Source organism: Colias eurytheme, chromosome 1, assembly GCF_061535395.1.
Source record: "Colias eurytheme isolate Ceu_HAF_F1 chromosome 1, ilColEury1 Martin Lab GWU primary, whole genome shotgun sequence".
Lineage (NCBI taxonomy): Eukaryota > Metazoa > Arthropoda > Insecta > Lepidoptera > Pieridae > Colias > Colias eurytheme.
Window position 1 is genome coordinate 1478247 of NC_142980.1, and position 22588 is coordinate 1500834.

The 22588-nt window shown below is 35.8% G+C and overlaps 2 protein-coding genes across 3 annotated transcripts in view; one reads left to right on the top strand and one right to left on the bottom strand.

Moving 5' to 3' along the window:
* Positions 1-4429, top strand: part of LOC149910861 (ras-GEF domain-containing family member 1B-like) — a 50947-nt gene extending 46518 nt beyond the window's left edge. Inside the window, exon 13 of the mRNA XM_090120059.1 lies at positions 24-4429. Within this exon, the coding sequence (XP_089976185.1) occupies positions 24-109 (86 nt within the window). The 3' untranslated portion in view covers positions 110-4429. The remainder of the gene's footprint in view (positions 1-23) is intronic.
* Positions 4430-4603: 174 nt separating this feature from the next.
* LOC149910862 (uncharacterized) lies at positions 4604-17911 on the bottom strand. Of its 2 annotated transcripts, XM_090120079.1 has the most exons (7): positions 17823-17911; positions 17531-17695; positions 11546-11801; positions 9031-10161; positions 7052-8868; positions 6538-6565; positions 4604-6458 (listed from the first exon to the last, which is right to left on the bottom strand). In XM_090120079.1, the coding sequence occupies exons 1-7, from the start codon at positions 17904-17906 to the stop codon at positions 4732-4734; spliced, it is 5208 nt and encodes a 1735-aa protein (XP_089976205.1). In that variant the 5' UTR covers positions 17907-17911; the 3' UTR covers positions 4604-4731. The 2 variants fall into 2 exon arrangements, with proteins under 2 accessions (XP_089976205.1, XP_089976197.1); XM_090120071.1 differs by having other exon boundaries at positions 7052-10161.
* Between the last annotated feature and the right edge of the window lie 4677 nt (positions 17912-22588).

The window sequence follows — 22588 nt, forward strand, 5'->3', positions numbered from 1 at the left end:
AACTTATCAATATTTCCTTACAGGATTGGAGCTGACCTCGTTCGACCGGGAGCCTCCCACCGACCAGATCGAGAAGGAGCGACTGAAACGTTTGCGCGGAGGGACATAAAATTAGCCGATATTCTGCGTCTCGGAGGCGTTCAACCAAATGCTACTGAACCACCTCCCATAGACGTGCCATAGACCAGTGAACAATAGTGCAAGTGAGTGTTGCCACGATGGACCATAGACCACACTGCTGGTCAGTTTCATAGACAATTCGAAGAGTCAGTTTAATTATAGAATGTGTTCTGTAATACCAAAACGGCCCTATGTAGTGTCAGAATATTTGAAACGGTCGAATTGTGACGGAAATTTGCAAACGAATGTAAAAGTACAAATATTCATAGTGTTGTGAACGGTTCTTTTATGATTACACTGACTACATACAATCGATTATCCACTTGTTTCTCATAGCGAAAACTGCATGTGCTCATGAATTTTCCCCTAATATAGATATCTCGTTATGCAAAACGAAATCTTTTAGTATTTAAATTGGTATTTATTACCAAAATTATATTTAACATAGACATAAATAAAGTATTTACATTCTTGTCGAGTAAATATCGCGTATTTATGTATATTTCAAGTTATTATATTTAAAATTCTTTACCTCAAAGACTATAAACCTGTCAGTATTATTAACGCAGATATTTACTTAGAGATGCATTCATATTTCACTTTTAATTTTTACTTTAAGGCTGGACCTTAATTTTATTTAATTTTCAATAAAATTTATATTTTTTTCGGTTGATTATTGCAAAAATTTCATATTGGAGTACATTATGTACTCAAAACTACACACTTTATTTGTCTTGTGACACAAAATGAATTTATTGCATTGTCTTTAAATTTCACAATATCTTATAATTATCTTCAAGGTCTACAAGATATGAATGTATTTAATCTTTTAGTGTAATTTTAATAAATGGTGATCTTATATTTTTCTAGATTAATGAGAACATGTTTTACAATACATTCTTGGTTTCACACATAGAGAAATAAAAGAATCTTCTGGAAGTATTTCCTTTTTATTTAAGAGCAAAAATCGGTTGGATCTTTAAAATTGTGAAACATGTTCTCAAAACTTAGACTGCGAAATTTTAAAGTTTATCAAATTAAAATTCTAATATCGTAAAAATAGTATGTAGTTATAAGATATATCTCTTAGCTATTCCTCTGTATTGTAGTTTTTCAGAGGTGTAGTTTCAAAATTGTCTATTTATAGATATTACTATGTTTCCCAAAAACACATTAATAGTTTAAAAATATAATATCACATTTACACAGATTCATATACCTTAGTGTTGACATGTAGATTATACACATTATTTGAACATAATATAAAATTAGTCTCAGAGTTGATGTATTTCATGTGTATTGTAGTTGCGATAGTTATAAGTTACATCTGGCTCTTAGACTATAATGTTGATTTCGCAGTCAAGTTGTAAATTAAGTATAAGGGAAATGGACGTAATACGTTCGCGTTGAATGGAATTTGAATTAGATTTACGTATATTTAAGTATCGTGTGAGTCCAGGCGAAGCGGGGAGAAATAAGTAGGCATATTTATTAACCCAGTGAAGAATATTGTATAGATATCGGTGCGTCTGGACGGGATTGATGGACTTTCCATAAAATATTATTATAACAGTAGCATCTTTAGATTAATTAGTATTAAATAATGTCTGTATAGCTCAGAATTCTTCAGAATATTTGAGCTAATATTAGGGATGATATCATATAAGCAACCCTGACCAAGGAGTTAGAAAGGTTTTGGCATGAATTGCATGAAATGTCGAATTTGCACATGTCTTTGCTCAAAGGGCAGAGAGAGATATGTAGATAGAGAAGGAATATGATTCTGGGTTTTATGGAGAGTCCGCTAAATTGAGGCCATTGTAATATCAAGTTCCTCATAGCAGTATTTATTCAGATTGCCATTTTATGAATCTCTAAATTGCGTTGCAGCTGATAGTCTTTCATTTTTCTCTCATATGTAATGATCAATATTCCACTTAGTACTACATAATATTCTTAAAAAGATACTATATCAAGTTGCGAAGAAATTTACAGACCAATCAGCTGCAACTACTACAAGATCTCATTTTATACTACACCTATTTGTGTGTTTTTGATTTAAGTGTGCTTTGCGTGTACTTCATAGATATAATCGTTTATCCAATCATTAACATTTAACAACTTTAAAAGTATGCAATTTTGGTGTACATACATATACTTGCTTTATGTGTGTAGAATTATGAATCTCACGTCTTGATGTAGTTACAGAAATATTGAAGTTTTGTGTTACAAGCCCATTGGCAGCTCAGTATTAAATTTAGACTCGTGAAGTCATAAATAGTTTGTAGGTAACATGACACGTTATTTAAGAGAATATTATTTAATAAAAGTAATTTAAGTACTCGAATGTCTCTTAGCAAATATTTTTAACGATTATACTCACAAAAGGTTATGTTTACAATAAAATATAATATTCAAGAGTCAAAATATATTCGAATATTAATACAAATTAAATATAATTACATTATACATTTGATTATTAAATGTTCCTTGATATTTTACAAATTTTATAATTTAATCTCATTAAGTTTGATGAGGAATGCCGCCTAACGAGAAATAGCTTATTGCTACCTATACAGTATACACACTGCCACCTTGCATTTTGCGATACACTTGATGATTTATAGCATTTTAAGCTTTTTTTATACGGTATTAAGGATTAATGTTCTTAAATTCGAATTGTTTACAAACAATCGCACTTAAATCGACACTTGCAAATAATCACATATGCGATGATTCGAATTCGAATTGATTTTTAAACGGGAATAGAAAATTCGTTACAGTAATAAAAATTTTACACGATTTCGAATAAAGCGTTCAGTTTTGCATGAATACTGGATACTTTATATTAGTTTTTGTTTAGTATTTTAATTGCTATAAGCACTCTCATCCCCACCAAGTTACTTTAAGTTCTCAATTTTATATCTTTATCCAAGACATGTTAGATTTTAAGTTATTGTCTTGTTTTGCCACTTATTTTTAGTTACGTTAATTTTATGATAAGTTGTTTTTTTTTGTTCTCTCTAATGCATGTTTAAGGTTGAATAGTTATTATTTATATTTTATTTTTTAGTTTTTAAGTATCGATCCCGTCGGGAATGATTTTTAGTGATTTATTTGCAGCTCAACTAATTTTACTAATTTATACAACCGATAATTTTCAATAGTATTTTTTTTGTTCACTACTTTTAAGTTTAACTTTGCATTCCAACATGAGACTGAATTGAAGAGGCAGTTATTCTTATTTATTGTTTCACTACTTTGTGATAGGCTTATATTTTTCATAATATTGCTTTTTGCATTGCTCCTAAAGATCGGTGTGAGCTAATTTAAATAATGCTGGTTCGTTTCAAAATGTACTTAGTAATTACGAAATTACTAAGAATAGCATTTAAAATTATAGAATAAACTATGATCTCTGGAATCAGATACAATTGTAACGAGTGATGGCAACACAGTGTTGTGATATTTATGTGGGTTAGTTTGTAATGTTTTTGCCATAAATTCAGTATTGATAGCTGTAATTCTAAACAGGCTCCACTCGTGTGTGATTCGTTTGTACTTAATTTTTTAAACATTCCTTTTTTTGTGGTTTTATGAAAGGAAGAGATATGTTACGGCTATAAGTTTTAAGGAATATTTGCACGTACCGATACCAATTTTAACTCATGGGGTAAATATATTTAAATAGACAGCGATGTACATCGTCGATAAGTATTTAGTCGTAAAGTATATTAACATTAAAATGTATAAGAAAAATTTATCAAAAAAATAATTTTACGTGTTCCTTAAGTCTGGGGATTTTATCGAAGTAAATGTTCACATTATACAGATTTTTATCTCGTCTCGTCGTTATTGAGCAAGCTCCTACACCATGTTTACATAATGTAGATGTGGATTATAGAATTTACTAAATGTTCTATATACTTAAATAGTTTTATTGACTGTATTCAAACTTATTTACACACTCATTTTACGTGTTTTATACTTTATTGAATGTTTGTACAGTGTAGTGGTTTACTCAGGTGGATGAAGTGTTCGATGGATATTTTAAAATTTAAAAGAATTGCAACATCAAGTATGAAAACCAGTTAGTTATTTGATATTCATCCATCTTTGTAACTGCACACGAAAAGATCAACAAGTATTCTTAGAAGAAGAATATCTCTTATTGAATCTTGAAATAAATAATACTCCCAGTATATAATACTTATATCGGTGTTGAAGATGTATTTCATATAATGATTGTGTAAAATTATCCTGTCAGTGTGGTTACACATTTCAAAAGTATTGTATCTATGGGATTCAATAAATTGTATGAAGTAATTTGTTTGTTTTTTTTACCTAAATACCTACTAAGTACCTCACCTACTGTCCAATCTTTATCTTTTTCTTCATATTGATTTAATGATTTATGCGAAAGAAAGAAAAAGTTTACAGGGTGCGAAATAAAAATGACCATTTATAAGATAATTTTAATTTTATTACACATAACTTACAAAATATAATATTTACATTAGTTTATGTATATTCTTTATCATCATCATTTAAATTACACAATAGTTTGATTAAGATAGCTATTTAAATACTAATTTGCCAAAGTATAATATATTAACATCTGATAGGTGTTCCATCAGGGTTAGTTGGTACTTTTGGTTTGCACACTTTCTTTTTGCCTTCCGCGCTACTCACCATTGTGCAAGTAAAAGTGAAATAGCCGCAGGATGACGATTTCGTATAGTACGTATGAGAGTACTGTTTACGTATATTGTTGTCATTGTCTAACGCCCGCGTCACCGATTTAGATACAGAGACGTATCTATCGTCGTCTCTTTTCCTGTTCTGCAACGATTTCAAATTGTTCGGATGAACGTACTTATTGTAATTTGGCGAGTGTGTATATTTTACTTTTCCCGTGCCGGGCATGAGTGTCACTGTTTGCGCTTGTGACGGGTTATCCCTTGATCCAACTACGTAGGTTTTGTCTTTCGACGCAACCGATTTTACGCTTCCCGTGAATCCTATCGGGATCGTATAGCCTCCTGTGCCGGGAACCCTTTCTCCGGGCTGATAAACCCGCGTCTCGTCCGGTCGTTCTGAATTCTTCTGTGTTATAACTGCGTCGTGTTTCTTTAACGAGCCCAGAACAATGTGTTGCGTATTACCACCCGTAGTTTGGCTTACCTCCAGACCGTTTCTACTGGGATTTTGTAGAGATTGGTGAGTTGGTGTATTTCTTGGGTATTCGTCGTAGTTTGTATATTCTCCTTGATCTACTTCTGCCCCTTCCGGTACGAATTCGTTATCCGTGTCATATTCTACATTTTCATCTTTGTCTGTTGTAAATTCGTAATCATTATTACCATTGTAACCATTTTGGAATGAACGCCTATTATCTGTTAACGTTGGTTCTGGTGGTAGTTGGGTTGTTTCGTATTTATGATGTTCGGCATGTGGATGAGCATCATACCTACTTTCCGAATTTCTCATTGTTTCATCAGGTGGTACCTCAGTTGTCGTCTGTTGGTCCTGCTCTTGAATTTCAACCGGTAACTCGGGTAGCGGAGTTGTATCTGGAAATTTCTCAGTTTCTGCTTCTAAGGGCGTTTCGGTCAAATCTAGATTGATGTTTTTATCTTTTTCATCAAAAACATCTATTTTATCGTAAGATAATCTATTGGGAAAAACGGCGTCTTTATCCAGGCTGGCACCGGCTTGCGCTGCGCCATTATAAGTAATTCCATATCTGAACGTTCCATGAAGTTGCGATTGGGACTGGCCGGTGCGACCGCTCGACTGGGCGGATGACATGCCGCCGCCAACGAATGGAGCTTGTTGGAGATCGTGTTTAGCTTTATCTCCGTCTTTATAGGGTGTGAAACCAATTTGAGCTTGAGAAGACGTACTTCCCGGCCCGCGAGCTTGAGCATCAGCCATGCCTCCCTTAACGCTTCCTTGAACTTGAGAATTCGATGAATGCATGGCTCCACTACTTTGTGAATGTGTTTGTACAGATCCTGTTTCAGAGCCTAATTGCACACTCGCTTGTGACTTATTGTTTCGACCACTTCCCGTAGCGGAACTGGATGCACCTTTCTTTCCACCACTTACTTCGCTCTCAGCTTCTTTATTTTCGCCGGTTATTTGAGCTTGTGCTTGGAACGAGCCACTTCCGGTGTATGTTCCCTGAACGTGTGTTTGAGCTCTGCCTTTGTCATTGCCGCCTTTGGATGACGCACTAGCTGTTGTGCCATTAACAGCTTGATTGACTATCGCTTGAGCTTCTGAATCATCACCATCAGCAATGGAATTGGGATCGATGTAATTTTGTGGTACTCCTAAAATAAATATTATTTTTAAAATATATTAATTTTTGAAAATATTTTAAATCTTATAAATAATATCTACCATACATACCATTAAAGCCGTTACCGGGTTCACTTACCTGTGAAAAATTAAATTTTATATTAAACTAGCTTTCCACCCGCAGCTTCGCCCGCGCAGTCAAAGAAAAACCCGCATAGTTCCCGTTCCCGTGGGATTTTCGGGATAAAACCTATCCTATTTCCCGGGATAAAAAGTAGCCTATTCGCATTTATAATATTAGTATGGATTTATTTCATAATATATCTTAATCCATACTTAATACATAATATATATAATTTATAATTTATTAATATTATAAATGCGAAAGTAACTCTGTCTGTCTGTCTGTTACCCAATCACGCCTAAACTACTGAACCAATTTTCATGAAATTTGGTATGGAGATATTTTAATACCCGAGAACGGACATAGGCTACTTTTTATCCCGGGAAAATTACGCAATCCCGGAAATCCCACAGGAACGGGAACTATGTGGGTTTTTCTTTGACTGCGCGGGCGAAGCCCCGGGTGGAAAGCTAGTGTATCATAAAAAAGAAAATATCATACCCCATATTGCCCCCTGCCTCCATCTCCACCACCGTATGGTTCACCCGGGGCATATTGTGTCCCTAGTCCACCTGCACCGGTTTCTTGACCATATTGATTCCCGGTTCCTGTAGGTCCGTATCGACCACCAGGCGCTACACCAGTGTGTCCTCCAGGTCCAACACTGCCATGCCCTCCAGGTCCAGCTTCAATTTGCCCACCAGGTCCTATACCAGTTTGTCCCCCAGGCCCATATTGATTACCAGGTCGTGTGCCTGTTTGCCCACCAAGACCGTACTCTCTTACAGGTCCATATTGTCCACTAGGTCCGTACTGCCCGCCAGGTCCAAATTGACCGCTAGGATGAGAACCTTCTTGTGCACCAGGTCCGGAACCTGCCTGTACACCAGGACCATATTGCCCACCTGGTCCATATTGCGCACCATTTCCATATTGACCCCCAGGCCCGACTCCCCCTTGTCCTGTAGGACCTACACCTGCTTGTCCACCAGGAACTAGGCCCATTTGTCCACCAGGTCCATATTGACTTGCAGGTCCGGTTTCCCCTTGTCCAACAGGACCAACACTTGCTTGTCCTCCAGGACCATATTGTCCGCCAGGTCCATATTGACCTCCAGGTCCAGAAGGACCTACACCTGCTTGTCCACCAGGTGCAGTGCCCACTTGTCCACTAGGTCCTGCGCCCGCTTGTGTACTAGGTCTATATTGTCCATCTGGTCCGTATTGTCCACCAGGTCCAGTTCCATATTGCCCTCCAGGACCGGATCCACCTTGTCCAGCAGGACCTCTACCTGCTTGTCCCCCAGGTCTGGTTCCCGCATATCCACCAGGGCCATATTGCCCACCAGGTCCGTATTGAGCTCCAGGTGCAATACTTGCTTGTCCGCCAGGACCGTATTGTGCACCGGTTCCTGTGCCGGTTCGTCCACCAGGACTATACTGCCCACTAGGTCCATATTGTTCATCAGGTTTTACACCGATTTGCCCACTGGGTCCTGTACCAGTTTGAACACCAGGTCCTACACCGGTTTTTCCAGCAGGGCCATATTGTCCATTAATTCCATAATGTCCACTAGGTCCATATTTTCCATCTGGTCCATAATTTCCACTAGGTCCATATTTTCCACTTGGTCCATATTGTCCACCAGGTCCAGTACCAGATTGACTACCAGGTCCGATACCCGTTTGTGTACCAGGCCTATATTGTCCATCTGGTCCATATTGTCCACCAGGTCCATAATGTCCTCCAGGTTCCGCACCATCTTGTCCACCAGGACCATATTTTCCACCAGGACCATATTGCTCACCAGGTCCAAGTTGTCCACCAGGTCCTATTCCAGGTTGTCCACCAGGTCCCGCAATTGCTTGTCCTCCAGGTCCAGCACCAGCTTGACCGCCAGGACCATATTTTCCACCAGGACCGTATTGCCCACCAGGTCCAAGTTGTCCACCAGGTCCTATTCCAGGTTGTCCACCAGGTCCCGCAATTGCTTGTCCTCCAGAACCCACACCGACTTGTCCATCAGGACCATATTTTCCCCCAGGACCGTATTGTCCACCAGGTCCGTATTGTCTACCAGATCCATATTGACTACCGGGTCCTGAATCGATTTGCCCTCCAGGTCTCGTAGTAGCTTGTACGTTGGGCCCATAATATTTGCCAGTTCCAGCACCTGTCTGACTGACAGGTCCGTAAAGATTACTAGGCTCTGCGCTAGTGCGATCACTAGGCCCATATTGTCCTGTACCATATTGCGTTCCTGGACTGTATTGTCCGTTGGGGCTCACTACAGAATGGCCTCCTGGTGAAGTTTGACCTGGAACCACACAACATATATAGTTAGTACCGTCGGGTGCAGTATATGTACCTGACGCTACAGGCCCATTTGAATGGCCTAGATTGGGCACAACTCCTAAGTTATGTCTAACATCATACGTGGGACCACCTGGAATTCCAACTTGACCGTATTTCGACGTACCTGGTAAAATGCCCGTTACACTTTGATCAGGACTTCGACCTACTCCGCCAGGTGTATTATCATATGTTCCAGTGCCTGGAGCAGTTAATTGCCCAGGAGGAATTGCCCCGCTTTGTCCGGGTCCATTTCCAGATGCTTGGTTTGGACTATATCTTCCGTTTGGTCCAAAATCGCCCGGATACAAAGTACCAGTTTGACTCGGTTGGTAACCTCCATGTGGGCCAACATCAGATGTCGATGGAATATTACCGCCGTTAACTGATCCACCAGTTTGTCCAGGAATATAATTACGGTTACCATCATGTCCTGGACCATACCCACCATTTTGTATCGGACCATAGCCACCATGAGTACCTGGAGCTTGACCATAACGTCCATCATTACCGGGATATGTGCCTGATTCTTTTCCCGGAACATAGCCTCCAGTTTGCCCATCTGTTGGTCCATATCCACCATTAACAGAATGTCCAGGTCTTTGTCCATCGCCACTGTTTGGTGCACCTTGACCAGGTCTATATCCCTGCTGTCCAGGACCATAACCATTATTTCCGCGACCAGGAACGGAACTACCATCATATGGACTACCTGGTCTAGAAATCCCATTTGTTCCGACTCCTATTGGATAATCGGGTAACGTTCCTTTTCCATAACCATTGCCCTGTGGTCCTGTGCTCCCTGGTTGTCCGTTTCTGCCATCAAAACCTGGCACGTTAGGCACAATTCCACCTGCAATTCCTCTTGGATTATAACCTCCAGTAGTACCAGGAGCTGTGCCGTATCCATTACCACCAGGCCCACGCTGACCATTAGTTCCACTAGGTCCGCCCCCAGGAATTAATCTGCCGTCCGGTCCATATGTACCGTAAGGTTCTCTTCCTGTGCCACCTGGTGTTGAACCAGTTTGTCCAGGGCCATAAGGAGAACCTGGTCCGACTTGTCCAGGTCCGTATGCTGTTCCAGGATACCCTCCATATCCACCGGTCCCCCTCCAGCCAGGTCCATATCCGTTTGAACCATCAGGACCCTGAGGTTTTCTTAAACTTTCCGCAACGTCTGTTTTTCCATAACAACCGTCACAGCTAGGATCAAAGATAGATTGACTTTGGGCCTGTCCCATTCCGCTGTTACCACCTGAAAATGTAAGTTTAATTAAATAACTGCCGCTTTAAGAGGTCACGTTAAGCCCCCTGAATGTGGTTAATGTACCATTTGTGGCGGATCGTAGATGGTAATAATAATTAAATAATGGAATGGAAATAATTAAAATAATTGAAACCTACTTTATTAAAAAATTTCTCACTTTCCCTGAACCTTAACCTTGACCATTTACTCCAGTCAGTCTAGACATTCAATTCACAATAATTCCAAAAGTTTTCAAACTTCGGTCAAGTGAATGGTACATTGGGACGACAATAAATCCCATTTTGCAACCTTGTCCGCAGTCCGGAACTGCAATTAAATTATTTTTTGCTGTATGGTCCTGAAAAAAATTCCAAAAGTTCTGCAAACTTGAGGAAGTTTTCGATATAATATTTCATATCACGTATTAAATTTGCAACCAATCTCAGTGTACGGAACATCTTTTAATATTGAATATTAATGGTTTTTTTTTTATTAAACTGAATGAGGTTGCAAATTTGTAAATGCACCAGAATAGATGTTTTCGAAGTTTGCAACCAAGTTCCAAAACTTTTGTAATTATTCCGAGACCACCTTACTCGAAAAAATGACCACGAATTAAAAATAATTATAAATAAACATGTTCCGGTCAACGAAAAAGGTTGCAAATTTATACAACCGTTCGGTATAATATATTTCCGATATCTGTGTTAAGTTTGCAGAACTTTTGGAATTTTTTTGCACGACCATACAGCAAAAAATAATTTAATTGCAATTTTAACAATGTTCCGTACACTTAGATTGATTGCAAATTTAATACGTGATATGAAATATTATATCGAAAACTTCCCCAAGTTTGCAGAACTTTTGGAATTTTTTTCACGACCATACAGCCAAAAAATTATTTAATTGCAATTTTAACAATGTTCCGGACTGCGGACAAGGTTGCAAAATGAGATTTATTGTCGTCCCAATGTACCATTCACTTGACCGAAGTTTGAAAACTTTTGGAATTATTGTTAAATTCTCGATTTTCAATGTCGATTCTGACTGATCTAATTAATTAAAGAATTGATAAAAACATCTTTTATATAGCTGGAAAAAAAGATACCCTTTCAATTTCTCACAATATTGTCGAGCTAAATCTTTTGTCTTTTGTTAAAAAATGCTTTTATTCACATAAACTATGAAAGGAAATGTCATAACAATAGCGTCAGAAAGAAACACAATAAACACAAGAAAACACCTGAATTAAAAATACTTAACATTTGTTCTTCAGTTAAAATATAAAAGTTGTGAAGTCCTAGTTAAAATACGACTATTACTACTATGACATCGACTCGTTTGGCAGGTTGCTTACTCTTCTATTTAAGTATTTAAGATTGGTTATACTTACTGACGCTAGCTCTGGATGAATCAGCAGCGGAATGTGCTTCAGCCTTGCCCTCATCCTTCCCATTTCCTTTGTCAATTGACAAATATTGAGACTGGGTTTGTCCCCGGTACCTCCCCCGGGGAACAAACGCTTGTCTTCGAAATCTCGAAGATCTAATAATACGTTCTTGGGCCTGGGACAAATCGTAGGAGTTGTAGACTTCGTGTATCCGCTTGCAATAAAAGGATTTGAAAGCGCTGTAGTCAATTGACTCAATCTGTTGAGATAATATTTAGACAATTTTAATAGCATGAATTTTACACCTGTGGCGTTAAATCAATTAGCTTCAAAAATTATAAAAACATTGGGCATACTATAGAAAAAAAATACACGCGGAAACGTCTTAGACTACCCATTTTAATTCTAATGCAAATATTCAAGCTCCGAATTAAAATTAACATGTTTTCTGTACCTAAACTACCCTAAACTATGTTTTCACAGGTATAGTAGGTTTATACGCAGGAAGTAACATAAAAAAGCCGCCGCACCCAAAGTACCAACCTACTTAGACCATGTCTTTACCTTGACATGAAAAAAAATAGCTCATAAGACACTAGTTTTAATTGTGCAATAAACAGGTCAAGGGAGTGCTAGCATTGACAAAACATAAGCGTCACGTAATGTTTATGATTGAGATAAAAAATTTAGCTGTGGATTCGGAACTATGATACTTGTAACGTATGTATGTATAGTAATAATGTACATAAATGGAAGTACATAATATGTGGTAAAGACATGCAGACTTAAAATAAAATCGTGTAGTCAAGTTACCAGCTTTCTACGGGACGTACCTAACCATGACTCATAATAGGACGTCTTTTATTTTATTTATTTATTTATTTATTTATTTATATTTTAGGAGAATCTACAGCTGTATCCTTAAAGATAGTCACATAATATAATACTTACAATAAGCCATTTATATTATATTTTATGGATTCAAGAAATTTAGTAGCTCCTTGATTTCTGGATTAGCAATATTATTGATTTTCGTTAATATTACACTATTTTTTTTTTCTACCAGTTGAATTTATCATCTCATTGGAAATGACATTTTATGTTTTGTTTTATTTATCTTAATGTTAACAGTTATCAAAATGCGTTTATTTATCATTGGTTTTTTAAACGTGTAGTTATAGAAAATTTAAATAATATAAATAATCATTTTTTAACAATTGCTTATTATAAAAGCTAAACTAACTAGGTACATATTATGGCGTCTAATGCAATGTTAAAGTGGAAGAATTACCCATAAAATAAAATATGACTATAGGCCATAGAGATAGTATGTACTACGTACATAATATTATCTCGATGCTATAGGCTGACCTACACACCAAGAAGTGCGGGCAAAACTTTTGCCATATTAATTGTTCCATTAGTTTGCTAAATATTTCTTCGTCACATGCAATTTCCACTTTATAATAAATATATTATTAGGTTAAAATTCTTGCTTACGTCAAATGAGAAAAAAAATTAAAGCCAGATGAAAAGTTTAAAAGGCAAGTGTCCATAGCGTCACAGGTTTATTCTTCGTAACGACGGGCTTTTGAGATGAATATAGCAGAAAGACCGACCCACTTTTAAACACTTGGGTTTATACATTTTCACGCTCACTCTTTTCACTTTTATATTTTGAATGCTGTATATTTCGAGGGATTTTTTCTGCGCTGCTTTTAAAGTTTAACATGTTTTAAATATAGCTAATGTTTTTGTTTCAGATAGCGTTTTATCTTGTATGGGTTTTGTTTCGATTAGATATTTATTATGTTGTTAAAGAGGCGAAATTTATGAATGTTTTAGCAAATTAACCACCAAATTGAGTCAAAGAAGGACGTTAAGTACTGGCAAAATGAAATTTATCATTATAGAATTTATTTGTTACCTAGGTATGTAGGTAATTCCTCTTTGCATAGAAATTATAACAACTTTTCATTGCATAGTAGGTATTCTTATGATGTCAAGACATAAAATAATTTATGTAATTTTTTTAAGATATTGTTATCCGTATGAACTACAAAAATACCTACAGTTAAAAAATAAACATAACATTGATTTTTTGTAGGTGTATTTATATAATTATATATGAATCTATTTATATACTTTATCAAAGGGCACATCGTTTAAGTGTGAAATTCTTCGAAATACAAGATTCAATGCAATATTATACACAGCTAATGTACCATAAACAAATGCAAATTCTAAAGATATCACGAACTTGTTAATTACGAATATTATAAGTATAAATGAGTAACTTCATGCGTCGTTTAGGTATATCTTCAGATTAATTAGAAGTCGTCACATTAAATCAGCCAAACTGTTGTTTACTTGTTATTAATGTTTTTTATTATTTTAATTGGATTTTCGAGAATCCGCAAGTACGTTTTTAGGTCAGCCGCTGTGATGTGAACGACCACTGACACAGTTAAAGAGTTAGAGAGATAACGCTCGTCTTATCGTGTTTCCCGACTTAAAATATGGGAACAAATATTATCTGTTTTAAGAGACATAGTCCATTTTAAGATCGCATAATATCGGTAAAGGTAAAACTTATTGTAATCATTCGAACTGCTTTAAACCACAGACTAGATACTATAAGCTTAAACATTTTTACTACTACGACATAGGTAAGTAGATACCTACTCTGATTCTAATAACTAAATGTTTATGTAGATGATAAGTCGTTTATTTTTTAAAACTATAGAATGAGCGTAACGTAAATGTGGTTACAGATCGATTATGACCTGAAAAGTAACTATCTATGCAATAGTAAGTAGTTTGTAGTGGTACCATTCACTTAATCGTACGGACTGAAACTGAAACTATATTATACATATATACTTATCTATAAAATACTCGGTTACTCGGTACTTATATACCTATTAGGTATTTATTATCATTGAAATTATTCCCATGCTCCGTATGTCACTCAATAACTTATGTAATTTTACCGAATTTATTATATCTGGATGTTTGCATTTTAAACAATTTGTTTACTTACCACTAGATTTGAACTAATGCTAAACTTCTGTACTTTCAAAATAATTTGTGTTCAGTATGAACTTTACTTCTTTTAAACAAAAAAAAAACAATAAATAGCCTACTCCAAGTAAATAAAAATTATTAATGTGTAAGTACGTGATATTGAAAAATAAAATTTTCTTTACATCATTTTTATTTTTACCAAACTACAAAATGTCCATAAAACCTATAATATTTAGGTACTAATTCTATTGTTAGGTATATCAAGAAAAATATAATTTTTAATCTACCTATAAGATGAAATATTGAACCACTGTGTAATCAAACTTTTAATCAAACAGATAATTTTCAACGTCAATGTTATAATTACACTAGACTAGGAGATTCGATAGCTTCACTCCGACTTTATAAATGATCTAAAGAAAACTCATTTTCATTATACTGTCATGACCAGGCAATCTCAGGGTCTATAAATATTATTATAATTTCATGCTTTAAAAGACGAGGCAATCATGGTGTTTACAAATCTACTAATTTACAAAATTAGTTTATACCTAATAAAAAAAAGACGTGTGGCACTCGGGGACTGCTATTGCATGCTACACCTCCACACCTCCGCGCCCGTCGGAGCGGGGAGCGTGAGGTTTTTCGTTACTAAATTTCTGGATTCGGTCCCCGGGCTCAAGGCCCATAGCTTAAATAATTTGGAAAATCCAAAAGTGCACGCCTCATAATTTTTTTTTTAATAAATATTTATTAATTATTATTTTTGTTTATTTAATAACAATTAAACCACATCGAATCAGACCCTGAAAAATGAAAGGGTTCTATTCCTGAGCATACTCAAGCGTAAGAGAAAAAAAAAGACTCGATTAGTAAAGTATTTCGGTCGCTATCCTGTTAACAAGAAAAAGGATCCGCACATACAGACACACGGACGTCCAAGACAGAACTTTTTTAAACTGTTTTTTAACTAGTTTAAATAACAAAAATGACATCAAAAATATCATGAACGTTAAAAATAGTGTTTTTTCTTAATATGTGTGTGTATGTATTATCTTACAAGTGCAATGTATGATACATAAAGACATTTTAAGTTTGAAAAATCAGATGTTTTGCGCGAAGTGACAGTAGTACCCACCTCAACGCTTCGCTTATGAGGCGTGCAAAAGTAACAAGTCTTTCTTGCGTATCCGAGTTCAATACCTATCTATAGAGATGTAGGTATTCCTACTTATCATCATCATCATACAATAATATATGAGAATAATAAATGCGAAATTAGCTGTCTGTCTGACTCTTCTTCATGCCATTATGATTTGGATAAAATTTAATACAAAGATAGTTTGAGAAAGGACACAGGATATTCGTTATCACGAAAAGCACGCTGTTCCGGAAAGTGTGCAGGTATTTTTATATCCACACGGACGGAAACCAGTATCTAGATATATATACATATCAATCCAAGTATAGATAGATTTGCAAGCCTTTTCGATTCCGCATATGGCCACAATAAAAATATATGAAAGTAATGGAATTGGAAGTGCACTCGTGTTGTGAACATTCGTGCAATATAATGTATCTTTCGTACTTGGTAATGGTTAGGGAGCCAGGTGCAAATTGGGTTCATTATTTCCTCTCAAGAGATAATTCGTCAGAAGCATCAGAGTATAGTATTATAAAGCCTCGTGAACGTCAGCTGGCGCTCGGTTGGGGGGGTGAGCGGTTGTAGCCTCCCACGCACATAGGAAAAAAAATACATTCATTCATTCATTTCCTCTCAGCTAAAAATTTGTCAAATTGTAGCTAACCCAATATCTCAACGAAAAAAAATAGTCAGCTGGTTATACATGGTGTATTATACGTCAGCTGGTGTCTCGAACATGAAAGTTAAATTTAAAGAAAAAATTATTTTCCGTTATTTCCTCTCAAACAAAAATTTACCTGATGATAGCTTATATGTAACTGTGGATAAATATATATGTCAGCTGGCTGTATCTTGGTGGAAAAACCGTCAGCTGATACGGGAGGCTACAACCGCTCTTCCCCCCAACCGAGCTCCAGCTGACGTTCACGAGGCTTCATAATACTATACTTTGATGCATTTTACTAATTACCGCTTGAGAGGAACTTGGTCATAAAATCTGTTCCTGGCTCCCGTACTATAATTTGAGTGGATGCAGCGCCGTCGAAATTCGGTCAAGATTATTTATATCTATATAAAAAAGAATATTTGTCTGTATGTCCTATAAAGAAGCGTTAACTATGCACTTCATTATGTGATGATCTAGCCTAGATAAAAGTGTTGTGCAACCTTCGAAACTTTTTGAGTTGGTACGTACAATCTTCGACAGTGTACCACAGGCAAAGCTAGGGTGCACAACATTACTATATTAGAATATTATCTACAAAATACTAGCTGGTAAACCATAAGTCAGCTAAAAATTACGTTTAAAATAACTTTACGTTTTAAATTTTAAATATAATTGAATTTTTCTGAACAAAGGCCCGAGGAAATTCAATTTAGTTAGCTTCCAGCTCTTATTCGATTACATCTACGTTCTAGTGGAGAGATGACCTGCCTTTTATAACGTCGGATTTAATCCAATTTGCAATGTATCGCTTGAGAAATTGTCGAATACTGTATTGTTTTTCTACTAAATTAACTTCGTTTTTAAACTCGCTTTAAAATAATTAAGTTTTATAATGGAGACAACGGGTCAAATTAGGGTTAAAAGCTGATATTAAATTGCTTTTCGTTTTGTTTTATGTTATGCATACTTATATGCTTAGTTCTATTTATTATTTTACTCGTCAAGCCAAGTTCTTATTAAGCCCTCATTACTTATCAACATCAATACGTATTTTATTCGCTTATTTATATCGCATAGCCTCAATGTTTCGCAGCGCGTTCACACAAATCTAACTACAATACAGACAAGATGATTAACTAATTATAATTACGTTAATAAACTTGCGATGTTCCTTCCTCGGATTAGTGTACGTGAAACCGCATACATGACCCGTCCTTATACCTCCTGGTAGGTCCATGGAATTCTCTATAAGGTCGTCGGTAATCTTCCATGTAGTGCAATCGTGGCTCGATTTGTGCTTGCACAAGAGCCATCTCTGAAACAACAATAGTATATAGTCACTAATTACAATAATTCACGGTACAAAATGGTCACTACTGTTGTTATAGTACACTTAAAAGCACGGGTTGTGAAAAGAAATATACACAGATTACTTGGTATACCTCTGATTGCGCGCTGGTCGCAGCCGCCAGTGCTAAAAGCAGCGGGATAGCCGCAAGCGGCGGATTGCTACGAGCGTCTCGCATGCCGACGTGCTCTGGACTCAAGAAGCGGCTCACAGCTCCTCACAAGCTGACCCCAGCATGAACCTAGATACCGGTCACCCTAATTTCGGCGATAGGCACGAGGAAGTGACAGATAATATTGAGTTTAAATTAGCGAATTTCTTGGTAATTGTGTCATTTGCATCGTTTTTTGAATGAGATAAAAGTTATGACGCGTTGGGTGTTCTGCGGGTTTCATTTCATGTTTGAGAAAAAAACAATGACACAACATTTTTGTGAAAATTTTCATAAATTCTAGTATACAGGTGTATTCAGGTTCTAATAGGTAGCCGGTGGGTATATACTATATACATATATTATGTATAGTTCCTTCATTAGATGGTTCCGAGAAATTCTCATTACATTTTCCTGTTTCAGTCCAGTCAGTTTCCTTCCCTGACAAATCAAAGTGGCGTCTTAATTGGAAAATTTAATTGTTAGATAAAAATATATTGTACATTTTCCATGATAAGAATTAAAAATAAGAAAATCTCGAACAAAAATAACAATTAAAGAAAATCTGTTTTAAGTAAGTGGGTACCGAACTGAAAAAGACAGTTACTTAATTAACAGAATTTCTTATATATTATCTTCTAGAATATTTTATAATATTCTTGAAGTACGAAGATGGTTTCTAAGGTGAGAAAAAGTAAACATGTAACACGGGCGAACCGGCAACCGCTAGTTAAAAATAGGACTAACTATCTAACGATTAATAAACTAATTACTTACATTTGTTTGGCAACTAAAATTCCATTAACAGTTATATTATATTTATACTAGCTGTCCCGGAAAACGTTCTTATCTACTCTTATCATTTAGAGGTGTAAAAAATAGACGTTGGCCGATTCTCAGACCTACCCGATATGCACAGAAAATTTCATGAAAATCGGTCCAGCCGTTTCGGAGGAGTATGGTAACTAACATTGTGACACGAGAATTTTATATATTAGATAATTATAAGAGTTTTTATTCGGTACCTAACTTAAAAGACAGCTTTGTAGATTTGTAGTAGGTAGATTTTCTGCAGCTACGTAATAAATATGAATTATTAATACTTTAATTTAGGGATGTAACGATACATGATTTTGCCGATACGATACCGATACCGATATTTGTAGTAATGTATCGGCGATACCGATACCGATACCGATATCGATGGCTTGGTAGAAAAATAAATAGTGAATTATGCATAAAAAGTTACCAACATTTAACAGAGACAACTGTTAATCGTATTCTTTTAAATAAAAATGCCAAATCAAACAACAACAAAACCATTTATTTTAGTATTATTATTTTACGAAGTCAGTTAAACGCCGACTTACACACAAGAGTAGGAGATAGACACTGTTATGGCACAAGGAACAGAAATAGAATTGAAATGCCATTTTTCCGATTAGCTAAAGTTAAAAATTCATTTATGGGTCAAGGTATACGCTTTTACAATAGAATTCCTCATAATATTAAAGAGTTTAGTAGTTATAAATTTAAAACTTATATAAAAAATGTACTAGTTCAGAGAGCGTACTACAGTATTCAGGAATATATGGACGATAAAAACCCATGGAGGGTTGTCGCGAAAAAACCACAGGACAGTTCTTTGGCATGTTATTATAATATATTATGATGTTACATATGTATTTTGTAAAATTGTAAAACTGACATGATTTAAAAGAGCAACTATGGAGTTTCTTGCCCGTTCTTCTCCGTAGATACTGCTTTCCGAATCGGTGGTAAATTTTAAAATATGTAATGACGTTTCAAAAGTGCTTCTATGTATAAGAAGTCTAATTGAATGAATAAATGTTTGAGTTTGAGTTTGAGTTTGAGTTTGTAAACTTTAAGTAATACACATACAATCAGTACCTTATAAAAGTTTAGGGCGCTTGTGCACTACAAGGAATTTTACTGTCCGGCATTCCGATTTTTTACGGTCCGGTGTGGCATGAAAAAACCGATGAATTGCTTGTGCACCTGTCCGTCTTTACTCGGATCAGTGCGGTACAGTTCAAGGAAGTTTGGCGGTATAATGCTATCATAAATGATTGTTTTTGCATTTTACAAGAAACGAGTAAAAAATATAGAAGGTGAAATATTATATTACTTCGTTATATTAAAAAGTAAAGTTCCGTAAGAGATTTAAAATGCGTGTTTCACTTATTTATTTTAATCGGTGACGAGGAGCTAAAGCTATTCCCACTTGAACTTTAACTTACCAACACTTACTTAGATAATAATTATAGGTCAATGCTTGGTCAATGTAGGTATATAAAATAACAATACCGACTTCTCAAATCTCATTGCCAACTAAAAGAAAGTAAAACAAGAGCTTGCTTTTAATTGGCATATGCAGTAAAAACAGTAAAATCCAAGCAAGTGGGCATTCGAAAACAATTATACCTACAGCGACTCGTAGACACAAAAAACCATCCGGAATAGGGAAAAGTAAAATGTCGGACAGTAAAATTACGTACATAGTGCACAAGCTAGTATATAGATTAATGGCGTGCCATACCGGACCGTAAAAAATCGGAATGCCGGACCGTAAAATTCCTTGTAGTGGACAAACGCCCTTACTATTGGTAAGAGTTTTTTCAGAAAACAAAGTGCGCACGCGCGGGCGGCCTCCCGCATTCATTGGGCGCGGGTTTTTGAATTATTTGATATCAAAAAAATTGGTTGTTTGTAAAGTAGGTTTACGATCGAGATGTTTACGTGATAACATAATGCAGTGGCAGCCCTCGAGATGAAACGGGAGATCGGTCCGTCTCTCTCTCGTTATACCTGCGATCGCGCTCGTGAGGTTTTGGTGTGACACAAGTTTATGAACATGTCACCCGTGACCCGACTAAAACGATTTTAAAAACTTTATCACGTTAAAAATTAAAAAAAATTCAAAATTATTTATTTCTTTCCTTTACATAAACTAATTTGTGATTGGAACACTCCTAGTAAGCAAATAAAATGCTTGTGTCAGGAGGTTCCGCTCTTCCTTAACACTATTACAGAAACAGAAATAAAACAATATGAATGAATACAATGCAAAAACATAAAAGAAAAGAAAGAATTTAATAGAAAAATATCGGTATCGGTTGATTTATTATCGGCGATATATCGGTATCGGTATCGTTACATCCCTACTTTAATTATATATTCCTATGCCCTATGGAATAGGAAAGTACTTTATGGTAATTTTAGTGCTTCGACGCAGACTTCAGCTTAGGTATATCCATAACTTAACGCATTGTTCATCCAGGCAAAAAGTGTCATACTTTATTAAAACATACCCATATGTGGCGTCTAGAAAGAATATCGATCATGGAAACTTTGTCTATAATTAATGACAATATCAGGTCTTTGTGCAATGATAAGAATATTTGCTGTAAAATGTAATTGTAATAAATTTAAAATTAAAGTAGGTATATGTTGAATTTGATATTTTAGTTTTATAACATTCAAATGCTTACTATACTTACTTATTACTTACTTACTTACTATACTTACTTACTTACTTACTTATTTATTACTAGCTGCTCCGCGCGGTTTCACCCCCGTGGCTCCACTCCTGTTGCCCGTAGCGTGATGAAATATAGCCTATAACCTTCCTCGATAAATGGGCTATCTAACACCGAAAGAATTTTTCAAATCGGACCAGTAGTTCCCGAGATTAGTGCGTTCAAACAAACAAACAAACAAACTCTTCAGCTTTATAATATTAGTATAGATAATAGCTGCGCTTCGCTCCTGTTGCTCTTAGCCTAATGATATATTAATAGCTATACCTTCCTCGTAAAATGAGCTATCTAACACCAAAAGAATTTTTCAAATCGGACCAGTTGTTCCTGAGTAGATTAAATTTTTGAAGAGTAGAAAAAATGGATCACCAAGCGGGATTCGAATCCGCGTCTTTCGCCAAAAGCCCGCGCTTTCTTTTGAGTTTCTTTTAATAGTAGGGGAGCCCAGGATGCTAAATGTGGATTTACTCGAGCGTCACGGGAACCTATTAGAATTGGTAGATTAGACCATAGCGAGAAAAAAAGGTCCTATAATGTTTTCACTTTTAGCGGTGGGGAAGGGTTTTTTGATTTTTTTTAATTTAAAAAAGAAAAAAATTGGCTTGGAAATACTCAAGCGCGTTAGATATTGATATTTTGCATGCTCCAGGACGTCACTGAAAAAAAGTATACGTTAATCTGACGATTTAAGTGGCGATTTAATTGCTATGAAGAAAGGGTAAAAAATTAAAGTAATATTATTCGAGCGCGTCAGATTAATATATGGGGGGGTTAATTACAATATAAGAAGTCCCCATTTCGCTAATCTGACGATTCGAGCTCAACCTTAGGGAATTATGGATTATTCAAATTTTCCAGCGGGGCCACCAACCATAACTGCTCATATTGACTAGAGGTACTAATGAATAGCTAAGGTACCGTCCCTTATAGATCTGACGCGCTCGAGTAAATCCCAAAATCCCCCTCTTGGCCTCCCCTACTATAAAGTTGTAGTATATTTTGTTTTTATTTCATATTGTTCATACTAGTGTACATTTGGGTACTAATTTATTTTAAAAGTTAATTTTAAACATTCGCTATTGCCAAGGTTCACTGATGAATGTAATAACTGAGGCGAAAATGTAGGTATATAAATTTATCTTTATAGCG